The sequence below is a fragment of the Myxocyprinus asiaticus genome, chromosome 19 (assembly GCF_019703515.2).
Source record: "Myxocyprinus asiaticus isolate MX2 ecotype Aquarium Trade chromosome 19, UBuf_Myxa_2, whole genome shotgun sequence".
Taxonomy (NCBI): domain Eukaryota; kingdom Metazoa; phylum Chordata; class Actinopteri; order Cypriniformes; family Catostomidae; genus Myxocyprinus; species Myxocyprinus asiaticus.
Window position 1 is genome coordinate 38,634,675 of NC_059362.1, and position 14,527 is coordinate 38,649,201.

General features: G+C 37.1%; 1 protein-coding gene across 18 annotated transcripts in view; it reads left to right on the top strand.

The window, feature by feature from the left end:
- The first annotated feature begins 2,111 nt into the window (after nucleotides 1-2,111).
- Nucleotides 2,112-14,527, top strand: part of LOC127410182 (triadin-like) — an 81,121-nt gene continuing 68,705 nt past the window's right edge. For 16 of the 18 annotated variants that reach the window (XM_051645290.1, XM_051645299.1, XM_051645291.1 and 13 more), the window contains exons 1-3: nucleotides 2,112-2,430; nucleotides 7,235-7,444; nucleotides 9,456-9,494. In XM_051645290.1, the coding sequence (XP_051501250.1) occupies nucleotides 2,415-2,430; nucleotides 7,235-7,444; nucleotides 9,456-9,494 (265 nt within the window). In that variant the 5' untranslated portion in view covers nucleotides 2,112-2,414. The remainder of the gene's footprint in view (nucleotides 2,431-7,234; nucleotides 7,445-9,455; nucleotides 9,495-14,527) is intronic. The other 2 variants (XM_051645295.1, XM_051645303.1) reach the window with 1 other exon arrangement.

The following is a 14,527-nucleotide window of genomic DNA, read 5'->3' on the forward strand; positions in this document are numbered from 1 at the left end:
TTTGTCTGTCCTTGTGCTTCCCCTACCTCATATGTTTGTGTTTTTGTTTGATCATGCCATGTGCTGACTGTGATCAAGGGTTTTCCTCACAGGGTTGATCTCTGTGATTTCTTGTCAGCATGATGAGCCACACCTGTTACCCATTCCCCTTAATTAGTTTGCTCCCTATTTATTCCCACTGTGTGTGCTGTTCTGTGCTAGATTGTTGTTTACCCTCATGCTATTAACATCCAGCTTGCTTTCCTGTCCTGTTCTTGTTGGTGTGTTCTGCTCTGTCTCCTGTTGGCTCCTGAATTCTTGGTCCAGTTGTCTACCCCCTCTACCTGTCCCTGCCTGGTTCTGTCAGCCTGATCTCCAGTCCAATGTGCTTTTTGTCCTCTGTCTGAGTTAGCCTGCCCTTGGCCAGGATCTGTTGCCCTCCACCTTTCACTCCCCCTCCCCCCTCTGGATTTGAAGCGCTGCTTGCCCCTGACTTCGTCGGAGCCCATTCCCTGCCTGGTCCTGTCTGCCTGGTTCTCTGGTCCCTCCAGCTATCAATCTCTGCCTGCCCCACTAACAAGCTGTCTGTTCATCTGTTCTGCCTGCCCTTCCAGTTCTGACCCCAGCCTCCCACGACTTTGATCCCTGCCTGCCCCTCTTCAGCCTGGTCAGCCTGCCTCACCTGCCTGCTGGTTGTTGATCTTGCCTAGCCATTGGACCATTCCTGTTCTCACCCTATGGGATCACCCTTTGAGTTGTGCCTGTGTTCTTTCAATAATGTTTCTGAGTTGTGGTTAACCTGCATTTGGATCCTCTCTCCATCACCAGTCCTGACAAAGTGAATGGCAGTTCTGCTGACGTAAGCTCCTTGTTGATGAGAGGTCAACGGAGAATGGACAAACTGGCTCAAGCTGACAAAAGTCTTCGGTAACTCAGACAACCACTCTGTACAACTGTAGTGAGCAGAATAACATCTCAGAATGCGAACCTTGAGGTAGATGTGCTACAACAGCAGAAGACCGTGCCTGGTAGTTTAGTAGGACCATAGTGTTTCCTAATAAATTGCTTAGTGAGTGTATATTTATTCTGATAATTCAAAAACATTACATTATTGTGGCAGATGAGTGATTAGGCAATACAAAAAGTGGCCTTACTAAGTCAATTCCTTATTACGTATGGTCAGGGGGCATGAATTTTTTTTTTTTTTTTATCCATATATTTCATAAATTAATTGCACTGTATTAACACATTAAATCATAGCCTTAGTGAAAATTTAGTTTCCATCCAAAAATATTGACAACATGTCTTGCACTCACAGGCATATCAATTTGTCCAATAAAATGGCCCTTAGAATGATTTAAATAAAAAAAGGCAAGCCCTTTGATATACCCCACCCCAACTTTGTGTTTCAATAAGAAATAAATGTCAGCACAGGAAAGAATACTGTGCTTGTAAATTAATTTCATAGTGTCTTTACATATGAAGAGCTCAGTTATACTCTCCAAACAACCATGGGTTTACCGCTTATATTTCAGGCTTTTTACCTTTTCACTGAATAACTGAGAGGTAGCGCTGCAAGAGTAAAATGCAATTTGCTCTTTAAAGGTCAACATTTTAAATGTTCCATTTGCACGGTTTATGAGAAAAGTTTAGCTTGATTTGCATGAATATTTAACAAGCCACGATAAACAGCTTAACCTGGCTTTATCACAGGCTCCGTTTCTTCTATGCATTAATTTACGTCTGTGGCTTTTATGCCTGAGTCTTGGTAGTGGGTAATTTCCATTAAATTGGAGATCTTTATGTCATGCTTTTATATTATAACATGCAATATTTCATTACATGTAAATTAGCAGAGGATGCAGCTAAAAGGGGTTGAAATTCTTATTTCAGAGGTGTGTTGTGTGTTAGTGCATTTGTGTGTGTGGTTGCCTGCAAACCCACCCGTTGGCAGCCCAGCTCCCCTTCTGGGTAACACCCTTGGCCTAAAAAGGCAAAACAAAATGCTGTTGCTGCCGGAGACTCTAAGAATAAACCACGCAGTCCAGTCACAGATAAGGTTACCTTGAAACCCATCCTCCCCTCTGCCCCATGTTTTCTGACCCACACACATCATTGGTTGGTAACAAACTTCGGGCTTAATTTACTCTTTTGACAGCCTTGCCTTGCTTTTTCCCTTTCTAGTGGTGCTTGTACTCACTTGGAAGCATATACAACAATTTCTCAGATGTTAGGAGGCACTGATCGTCTGAGGCTGTGTGCATAGGGGTTTTTCCTAAGGCACTTACAGCAACAGGTGCCATATTTTTTGCTTCCCTGTGGGGGGTCCTGACACAAACAAGTTTTATCGGGACTCTTACAGGAAAGGCACAGAGAGACAGCGTGGTGCTTTCCATCGGAAAACTATTCCAGACAAGGAAATTGGCTGTTAGTGTATGAGAGACATGGAAGGTATGGACATTTGTTTAACAATGACATTTCTAAGCGTTTTTAACAACAAGTCTAATAAATGTTACGCTATATGTGAAGTACAGTGTGCTTCTACCAGCATATTGTAAAATATTTCAAGAGAACAGTCTCTATGAGAGCAGGCAACTACTTTGTAGTGGAATTTCATACTTGAAAGCTACTAAAAATACACCATATCATATGGCTCTGTGTATCTGTACTCGTTTGAAGCAGGCCTGTTATGTTAGCTATTTTAAGTGTGTTTTAGGGTAGAGCTAAAATCTCAATTATGGTTCAATCAGCTTGACAGGAAATATATTTAATTAACTATGTATCAGTGTTTATTGCATGTATTTTCATGGTAGTTGATTTCACTTAATTCATAGATTTAAAAGTGTTATGCAACGGTAGAATGCTCAAGTTTTCCCAAAACACAAGCTCTGTTCTAAAACCTAATGAGCTACCTTGCTATCGACTACCTACATAGGCAGCTGCCTTCAATGACAACATGCACCCATCACAGAACAAGCAGCAACACAGTAGCACAGCAACACAGTAGCACAGCACACGGGAGATTTGACTCACAATTGATTCCAAAAGAGCTTAATATTAGCATGTTGCTAAGCTAATGACACAATACTCTAATACTAGGCATATAATACTAGGCAACTATTTTATCAAAATGTTTCAGTGTACAGGAGAATGAAATATACCTTTATTTATATTTTTTATTAAGAATATTACAAATTATAAAATCAAGAGTTGCTTACATTTAATAATTAAAAAAAAATGGTTTAAAGCTAAACATGACAGGGGTATACATAAAAAAATAAATAAATACAGATACAAATACTGATAGGTAATTTTAAATGATCTGCATCAGAGGACACATTTTTCCATTTGGCCGATTAGTTTCTCAAGCCATGACGGTGCTGAGAATCACCTGCTTGCAAGTGAAGGAGTCATCTGAGACATGTAAATGACCAATCATAGTTCATTTTGCTGTTATGTGCCATCATTTTACCACGATAAAATTCAAGTCTCAGTTCAATGGTCGCGCATATCAGAACCGCGACAGACGCGTATGGCCTCACGAGTGCTCATGTGTTTCATTCTCCATCTCTCCCTTCTCAACAGTTCCCTGTTAACTGTCTTGTCTAATGATATAAAAAAGGCAAATATCAACAAACCTTTTATCATATACCGTCTACAAATATGCGGATATCTCCTTTATACAGATTTCATTCACAAACCTCACAAAACTTGAGCAAATCCAGCGTTTTCTTCCTGAAGAGTGCTGTTGTTATTTCCTTCTTCCTTATGTATTACAATTTATTTGTGCACACAAATTACTAAAATGGAAAGACTAAAGAGAAACCAGGTGAAACTGCTAACTACCATCTAAAACACACAAGATCTTATTTTTATTTTAAGTTGAAGTTTTGTGTGAAAATTTGAGTATATCATTCTAAATAAAAAATAAAAAAATGTTTTTAACAAATCTATGTAAATATGTCATTTACTATTATGTAACATTTTGTGACATATCAGCATTATATCAGCTCATCGGCCACCCTGCTCTCTGGATATCTGCATCGGCCATTAAAAAACCCATACCGGTCGACCTCTAGTCTCGAGACTCCTGCATTTGGAGCTGCACTTCGTTTGAACATGAGCATGTCCTCATCTTGTGCTGTGTGGTTTGTTGCCTCTACAGCTGTGCGTTGCCTGTACAGCGGCAGTTGTGCTTTCTTGCTGCGCCCCCTGATGACTGAGAATCATAAAAACGTGAAGGTGGTACAGTACTTAAAGCTTGAATTGCTCCGATGGTAGGAAATTCCCTTATTATAGTCCGGGAGCATGATAAATTGCATACATTTTTTATATAATTAATCGCACTGAAATAACATGTTAAATCAACGAGACTGATCTCACAGTGAAATCGGAAACAGTAGTTTGAATTTTCTTTAGCTAAAATCAATCTATGCTTACCCAAATGCGAAACACTGCCTCTAGTGGCCAAAGCGGTAAGTGTTGTTAAGCATATGAGCATGTGTGCTCCATTTTCTGAGTGTAATGTCCACAGAGGGGCGCCTAAAGCGAGTTGTTTTTAGCTGTACAGAATGTAATCCAGTGAAGAGAAATGCATATTTTTTAAACTGTACCCCCCATCCTAAACCCTAAACCTAACCATCAGTGGGGATAAAATGAAATGTTCAAAGGAAAAATTAAACCTTGGAATCACGCTCATCACTGATTATGCAAATGCAGTTACCTCATTATTTCAATGCAAAATCTGAACTCGGGTCTCCGGGCTTCAGGTCGTGCCACAAGGGAAGGCAAACACACTGGATCCAATGCAAAAATGTCAGATAGGATATGGCACTTGTTGGTGAGTTGGCATAACGTGGGTTACCAAAACCAGGACACAACATGCCAAATTCTCGTGTGATCATGCTGAATTGACAGCCCTAATTTTAGGATAACGTCTATTTGTTCAAAATGAACAACAATCTTGGCTTCTTTTTGGATATAATTTTTTAACTCTTTGCAAAATGCTTATTCTTTAGGACAATCTCAAAATAAATGCTTAATACTCTCAGGGGCATTTCTACAAAGAACACAGTCATCTTCTATACTAACTTTTAAGTGTTGTTCCACAAGTGTTTTAACTGGGTATACGCGATGGATAATCTACGTTTATTTATAATAAAAAATTGTCTCGCCTCTTCCGCCATTTTAGATGTATTCTTTCACTGAGTTGTTGCAATGCATTCTGAGATTGCCTTCTCCGCAAAAGATACATGCGATGCTGCCTTTGAATTGATTCAAACTGAGGTATCTTAGGAAGTAGCATAATTACTGCAAGTTGCATACCTTCTGAGGTAGCTCACTAGGTTTTGGAACAGTTTAAAAAAGAAAATCAAAGTCATTGAGATCAAGTTTAAAAAAGCCAATTATTCACAGCAAGGACCTGCAAAAATGAGTCCCAGTCTTGCTTGAAATGTCTTAATGCTGCAAAGATTTAAAACTACATTTGATATTCTGATTAAACTGTGAAATGTCTCATAGAGTGTCCTGAATAAATCATATTTAAAGTGACACTTGAGGGAACAGCAGTGCAAAGTATTTCAACCACAGCGTTGTGTTTTAATGCTAACTGCATTCTTAACAGCTCTCACTTACTAACCTGGCATTAGTTGCCATGGATATCCACCAAAGGATGTGAGGACAAAGTCTCATATTAAAATCAGCAGAGAAAGGGACACTTCCTGTGCCACCTTCTGCTGTCATTCTGTTTACAGTGCAGCCAGGGTTGAAGTGGAAGTAGCAAGAATGAATATTTGCACACTGTGTTGCCATGGAAAGATTTCTCCTAAGCCTTTTGTGTATATTATCTGAGATTTATTTGTCTGTACTATCAGATCCTGACGCTTGTAGACAATCTGCAGAGGCAAGGTCGTGATAACACTCAGAAACATGCACTAAAACATTGCTCCAATAGTTTCCGACATACATAACACACAAGTGTTGTTTTAATCGTGTTGAGCCCAGTTGGAGCTAAGCATATGGTGTCTCTGCGGAGCTTTTTGAGTCATCATTTGGATGGGATCTCTAATCCCAAGTTTGACAACAGAAACCAGTGTGAAGAGTTCAAACAGGTGGTATTAGTTGACAGTTTCTGCATGTGATGCCTGGATCAGACCAGAGTTTGTTCTGCAGAGTAAAAAAACCACTGCCCCATCTTGGCTCAGATTCACAATAGATCATCCAATAAATAAATTTAAGAAATTGTAAACACAATCGCAACAGCTTATACATGAATCAATCATTTACAATGACTTAAATCAACAATATTGGCACAAATCAATACACAGCGGCAGATATAAAGGTTACACGGTGTGTTTGTAAGGAATCTCTGAGAAGAAGGTCTGGCAAAGCTGCTGCAATTTATATCCATTTAAAAGTGAGGCTTTTAAATATGCTCCGGCCAATAGATGACAGAGCACCAGCATTTCTCATGTAGCCTTGTAGATGTTATAACTATGAAACATTGCCATTGCAGATGTGCGTCCTACCTACAGCCAAGTTCAATTTAATATTTCTCCCAGGCAATGCAGTGATAAAGACAAAAAGCAAACATCCATACAGTCTAGCTGTCTTTGTCTTAGACTCTTACATCGAAAGTGAGTGATGCAACAGAACTACAGTAGATCACTCCTATTATAATTAACGAAGCAATCTAACACAGGGATAAAAGATTTAAGAAAAATAAACTTAATTCAAGATATACTGTATCTCTAAATCTTATGGTCTTTTGCCTCTCAATGCAATTTTTTTGTTTAAAGGATGTGTAAATGTTTTTACTGAAAAACAAGACCAAAATATTGATTAAGATTTTTTTTTTTTTTTTTTTTTTTTGAAGTGCACCATTGATATAGTTGAGCGATAGGTCATATAAGCTTAATGTGTTCAAACTGGTTATGGAAAAAAGTAGCTGGTTTGATACTGGTCCAAGGTGATCTACAAGCTCTAAACATAGTTACCACGGCCTTGGCCCCACCGGTTAGTAGTCTAGCTAATAAACCTGATAGACCAGATTGGATGAACTACAGACCATAAATCACCAGCATGGAGCATTTAGAAACCATGTAGAAACCAACTTCTAAAGGTAATTGTTATTTTACTGTACCTGGATTTTCCAGCAAGGATCTTGTTTTGTTGCCTTGCACTGTGCTATGCTGCTCACCTGCAGTGTAGACACGGTTTTACAGATACATCTCTGAAGCTCTATCTATCCCTACAGCGCGGTCCTCCACCATCACGACTACCATAGTCGAGAGCAAGAATGATGTGAGTGCACAGCCCTTACGTTTGTCCAAACGCACAATGACCGATGACCTTTACAGCACATTCAGCTCCCCAATGGCCTGGGTTCTGGTGCTGGCTCTCATCATAACCTGGTCGGCCGTGGCTGTCATTATGTTTGACCTGTTGGACACCAAAGGCCTTGAAGGTAGGTCCAGTTCTCTTATCTTTCTCTACTGCACCTGAGTTCTCAATTGTTTCTTCAAGTTTTAATCCTTCTCTGGGGTGTTATTTTGGTAAAATTGTCCTGAATATATTGTAGGTTGTGTGCAGCAGTTGATAATTACATTCCAGATTTTGTGTGTGTGGGGGGGGGGTGGGGGGGTTACAAGACATTCACTTACACTTTTGGCTTAAGGTAAAGCAGGGCTCAGATGGGGCGTAATTGGATGTTTGGAAGATAATTTAGAGTCTTTAGAATGGGATAAAGCTCAGCTTTTCTTGCTGGAAGTTTATCAGCAGGGCCACAGGGCAAATATGTGTGGGTTCTGAGAGCGGGAGTGGGGAAGTTATTGACTGGTTCCTGATTGCACTGACAGCGACAAGGATAGATAAGGTGTCCTGTTGGCCGGCCGCTATCAGCCACAGTTGCATTCACTTAAAATAAAGAACAATAAGAGTGAAGGGGAGCTGAAATGGTCTGGCAATGTGTAAGTTTATTGCACTGTCTTTCTAGGACACTGTATTAGCTTGTATTTCAAACTACATTAGAGCAGTGTTTTTCAACTGGTTTTGTTTCAGGACCCACATTTTACACTGGTGGTGACCTAACACAGTACCAAAATAATGTATCAAACAAAAGTAAACAAAATGTCCTCAAAATCTATTTAATTTCTTAAACTTTACCTTAGACTGCATTTGACAATGTTAGCTTCTAAATGTCTTTTGAAGTTCAATGGTTTCATGTTCTCGGAAGCCAATAATTCATAGCACAAAATATATTGAAGTTGGCAGAAACCCAATCGGGTCTTATGACAAGTCATAATAATTAGTACAAGATGGCGACATTGTTTGAGTTGGCATGTGCAAAAATGTACCACTTTTACTCCCAAAGAGAAAAATAAACTAACCAACTAATTATGTTATAAAGATTTTTCCTAAGTTTAACACCAAATTAAAACCTAACCATAAAGTCTAACCCCTTACCTAAACCCAACCATTTTGTGTATCAGAGAAGAAAGAAAAACATATTGGAACGAGATGAGGGCATTACAGCTTATTAACAAACATCAGTAATTTGTATTGTGTAAATAAATATGGGATATAACCGAATTTGTTCACTCACATTTCCTTCAATAAAATAAAGAGGCTAGGTAAAATTTAATGCCTGAATTGTATCGATTTTAATTCTGTTATTCTGTTTGTTGAATGGTTGGTCTCAATTGGATTAGAAGTTGCATCTTTTTGTATGAGCTGTACAATATCTTATGATTTTGCCATCTTGTACAAACTATTACAATTTGTTATGAGACTATGTTGCGCAAACCATGTTTATCCTTGATGCAAGTGCACCCATATTTAATGAAGTCACTACCCACCAGTTTAAAACCACTGCATTAGAGTGAATTGTCCATCGTTGATGCAAAGAAGATTATAGAATGATTCTTTTTGGTGCTGAATTGCTTAATACGAGTTTGTTTTCATCTGTTTTAGTGTGATTCAGTAGTTTCATAATGACAATTTTGAGCTGTTTCAACGATTATAAAAATTGTCATTGCTTAGATGGATTTTTTGACTGTCATTGTGTTCTCACAGTCACTTCTCATTCACAGTCATTTCTATTAAAAGCTCTTGAACACCCCTGCTGAAAGAAACGGCTTAAACCAGCCTAAGCTGGTTTGCTGGTCTTAGCTGGTTTAAGATGATCTTGCTAGTCTCCCAGTCTGACCAGCTGACAAGAGGCCAAACCCCTCAGATCCAGACCAACTTGACCAGACTAGGAGACTAGTCTTTTTAAATCTACTTTTTTTCTCAGCACATTAACCAATTTTTTGAAAGTCCTTTCAAAAAGGAGACATCTATATGATTTTCATTCCATGTAGTTTACTATATGACTGCACCTCCCCACATTAGGAGTCATATTTATATTTACTTATTTTTCCCTCCTTTCTCCACCCTGTCCATCACCATGTGTCATCCTGTTGCCATCCAATAAAAAGTCCATACATTACACTGTGACGACCCCTGTTTACCACCTGGTAAAGACTCTCTGCTTGCAGTTTAGGATTAATGTGTGTGCGCGTGCGTGTGCGCGCACCTGTGTGTGTGTGTGTGTGTGTGTGTGTATGTGTGTGTGTCCTGCATGTAAAGAGGGAGCAACTGCCACTCTCATTATCTCAAACTGCCATTGGACATGAAAATGTACTGATCCATGTCATCTGTCCATCAAAAACATGACATTACTTCCTCTAGACTGCCATGCAACTCATTCAGTGTGACACTACACCTTTGGCTCCATCATAATGAAAAATTGAGTTGTAGAACCAAGTTCACTTTGAAATCAGATTGCACAGTGCATTATGGTAATAAAAAGCAATTGCTTCAGATTTCAGACACCTGATCAGGTTTTAAACTAATTTCGATCACTTTCAGACAGTCCAGTCCAGAAGTGCTTGTCTAAGACAATGTAGAGCTGTTCCATCAACATACTGTATGTCTGTACATCTTACACGTCATTGCAATAAAGGTGTTGTGTCACCTGAATATAAGAAAGTGCCCATCTTTCATAAATTAAAGTGCATAAAATAACTGTTTATTTAATCTCAAAATGGAATATTCAGTCGGGTTAAAAAGTCCTGATTGAAAAATTGTGATTCAAAATGTCATTTATACATGGGAAGTTTTAGGATTTTAAAAAATAATTACAAGAAAGCAGTGATATGATGTAAAATTAATAAATAAAAAAAAATAGAGCTGTCAATTAATTAAACAGTTTATTAAAATTAATTACATGGCATGCCAATTAATTAATCAAATAAATCACAATTAATCGCATTTATAAATATTTGCAAGGAAAGCCCCCCCCCAAAAAACAATAATTCAATATATAATGATTAAATAATTATATTTAAGTAATTTTAAATATATATTATAAATATAATTAAAATAATAAAAATTCATTACATTATTGTGGTAGATGACTAAAGCATTGATTAGACAATACAAAAAGTGGCTTAAGAAGGCAATATATTGTTTATTTCCATATTGAACATTAGCATTTCATTGGCCTGCAGTCCACAGCAATCCATTTTGCAACTGAATTCATCAATCTGCCTGAGATAGATTTATTATAGACTCTTTTGGAGTGTCTCACTTTGGTTGAGTCGCATCACAAACACAGAGTTTTTAGGTCACTATGTCAAGTTACGTAGTTAGAAACATAGAAAAAGTCGTCTCGAGATCCCTGCATTCAGAATAGTGCTCCATCCAGCTGTTTTTTAATAAAAGTACGCATTCTTATCTTGTGATGTTGCTGGTGTTAAGCAAGCCTGAGTGTGGTTTGTTGTCTGTACAAGTGCGCGTTGCCTATACAGCTGGAGTTTTGCTTACTGCCCCCTGCTGAAAAAAGGTGGTGCTTCAAGCTTGAATTGCTCTGATGGTAGGAATATTCCATATTAATTGCATAATTTTTTTAATGCATATTTTTTATATATAATTAATTGCACTGAATTAATGCGTTAAATCAACAGCCCTTAAAATATTTAAGATTCTGCATTATTTCTTGGTCACTAATCAGATAAGCAAATTTGTGATTTTGACCAAGTTACTATCTCCGATGTACTGAAGAAAAGCTCAGCTTTTCTCAGATTTCTTAAATCATACTGTGAAAATCATGGATCTTAATATTTTGCATAATGAAAAATAGAATAATTTTAACTCTTAAAAGTCTCTGACTTTTGGAGCCCACTGCATTTGCTTTGTAAAATCACATAATTTGTAGTTCCAAATGTTGCTTTACATTGAAATACAATGTAGAAATAATTTAAGCACATGGGCAGCATGGTGGCTCAGTGGTTAATACTATTGCCTCACAGCAAGAAGGTCCTTGGTTTGAGTCCCAGCTCAACTGGGCCTTTCTGTGTAAAGTTTGCATGTTCTCCCTGTGTTCTCTAGAGACTCTAAAAATGCCCCATAGGTGTGAGTGAGAGTCCCCCAGCCACTGGGGGTTGCCAAGTCAAATATGCAGATCATGGATGGTCTGCTGTGGAGACCCCTAACGGGAGCAGCCGAAAGAAGTAGTAGTAACTTAAGCTTGAGCCAAATAAAAGCATCTCACCATTTATACAGTCAAACAATAATGTGTTTTAGACATAAATTCACCTGCCTTATATCATGAGCTTGGAGACATCAACAGTACAATAGAGACCCTCATGCATCCAAGAATCATCAAAATGCTTGCAGTATTAATTCCATTATCTGAACTGGAATTCAATTTTTGCAAGTTAAATAAAGGGCATGATCGGCTTCCAAAATGCAAAATGCTTTAAAAGGACATATTGGCAAGAATCTCAAATTCTCTGCACAAACATATTAAACATTTCTAAATCAATCATTTTGAGAGAAGGAAATCTACTTTAAGCCATACTTTTATGTGAGCCAGCATGACAAATATGCTTGGTGCCAATTGCTCCCTTCCACCCTATGAAATTCAACATCCATGTGTTCACTACTCTGCGATATTGCTTTCAATCAGCCTCAAATTATTCACTTCAAACAATTAATTTAATGCTAACATCGATAACTATGCTTTGAAAGCATTGTAGCGTGTCTTCATTCATTAACCGTGTGGTATTGAACGGCAACCGCTCCTTACCATGCAGAATGATTAGAATTTTTATTTTCTTCATTAAATGCATTGAGCAAAACAATGATATTTTACCTGTAGAATATTAATGTCGTATTCTATGTTGCAGATCTCATGTTCTTTTCAGGACAAGGAATACATACTTTAATTTACCTCTCAATGCACAACTATGCATTGATTGGCTCCTGGAGAAATGGCCAAGTAGGCTGCGTGATGCAGAATCATGGGGAGGAAGTTGGCACTTTGGGCTGTCTTAACACAGCCTTGCATTTACAGAGTCTTTACCATTTGCTTTCAGGTGGTCTATAGTACATAATGAAACCAAAACATGCGCAGAAGACAAATGAATTCCACCATTTACACAGAACGACAGGAATGTTATGATGACATTGAAAGTTATTGAAAGTGATCATATATCAGGACTAAACTGACACCAGTAATATTTAACAACACTGCAAAACATATTTTTCCTAATGTGTATTTTTTTTGCTTTGTCTTCCAGTAAAAACATCTAAACATCCTTTAAGCAAATACATTTACTTGAGACAAAATTGCATTAGACACTTGTTTTCACAGAATATATCTCAAATGATGTTTATCTTTATTACACCATTGGCAATTTTTATTTAATCATACATTTAACAAAATTTCTTGAGGTTTATGTTTAAAATGTAAAAAAAAAAAAAAAATAATAAAAAAAAAATGCCAATGGCGTGTGAATATAAATACATTCAAGACATATTATTTGAAAACAAGTCTCACAATCTTATGCAACATTGCTGTTCACAATCTTATGCAATCATTGCTGTACTTGATTTCTGGTTGAGATATTTAACTGAAAAACAATGCAAAAATACTGATTAAGAATTATTATTATTTATTTTTTTAGTGCATTAATTGATTTCACATGTAAGAAAATGAGGATCAACACTGTTTGTGTAAACATATTTAATGTACATCATTGGTATCTAGCATACATTTAATGCCCCCTTAACTGTTGGAGTACTGTGATCATGAAAAGAGAAGTAGAGATCAGTGGATTGTGCTGTGAGATTGAAGGGTGCACCTTTCCTCGCTTCAAGACAGGATTCAAAGACGACTGTGTCCCCTAGTTCTCTGTTGGGAAGCATCCCTATTTCATGCCTGTGTCTCTAAGATCTGGAATAGTCTAGTGCCCTCTTTATGCCCTGGAGAATTCTAAGAACATGAAATTCATTTTAATTAACTTAAATCAACACATTTGGTCCACAGTTCCAATTGCTTTCTTGATGCCTGCATATAGGTTCACAAGAATAGCGACAAAACTGAAACAAAGTACAGTAATGTTTTGAAACTCCAACAAGTGGTCAAATAGGGTTTAATGTCAGTCTATTCTAGCCACAACAAGCTGAGGATATTTCTTTTTACATTTTCAGAAGATGATCATGCACTTTACATACTGTAGGTAGTCAAATTAATTTATATTACCCGACAACATTACAGTGTTGCTGAGTTTTTGTCTTGTTTTCCAGTAAAATATCTAAAAATCCTTAAAACAATATACACTTAACTTGAGGAGCAAGACTGCATTAAGTTTGAAGATTTGTTTTCAGATGATGTATCTTACATTACATTTATTTTCTGCACCAATTGGCAAATACTTGTGTCTTATTCGTGTGACATGTCTTTTTAAGTAAATAAAGTTGAATGAACTGACACATTTGTGTATATCTAACAAAGGTATTCTAGTTATGCTGAAATAAAATGACCATAAGTTAAATTTACATAAAATGCGTGACGCAAAAATGCTACATATATATTTTAAGCATATCCAACACATTTTTTTTTTTTTTTTTATTCATTTTAGTGTTTACAGAATAAGAGTTTACATTAAAATCCTTTTACTTTTAAAAGCAGACTTTAATATCTTGGCAAATCTGAGCACATTGTTAATCTCTTCTGAAAGTAAAGAGGAGACGTGAGATTTTTAGGGCCTTTTTCTTAGGAGAAACATTTGTGAAGCAGGAGAATAAAGAAAAAGTATCCAACTGCGCTCAATTTGCTCTATTTTTCTTTATTATGAGTGTGCACCCAAGCACCAAAACATTTCAATTGTGTAAATTTTGAGCGTAAGAGCTTAGAGGGCAATACTGAATTTCCATAAAGTAAAGGTTAATCAAACAAATGTCACTGAATTCACCAGTAAGCATTTGCATTTCTATGTAAAGGAAATGTCACAATTATGCTACTGTATGTGGCTTAAATTTTGATGCAAAAAGACACAGGCATGAGAAAAGAGAATGAATATTTTCCATTGAACCATTAAATGCATTAAATGCAAAGAAAATACAATAGTACAGTGGCTTTATACATTCACACTGCATACAAAGTCTTTTGTACTTGATTTAGTTTTCACAAAATGTTGATGTTTGCGGTTAATTTTTGTTG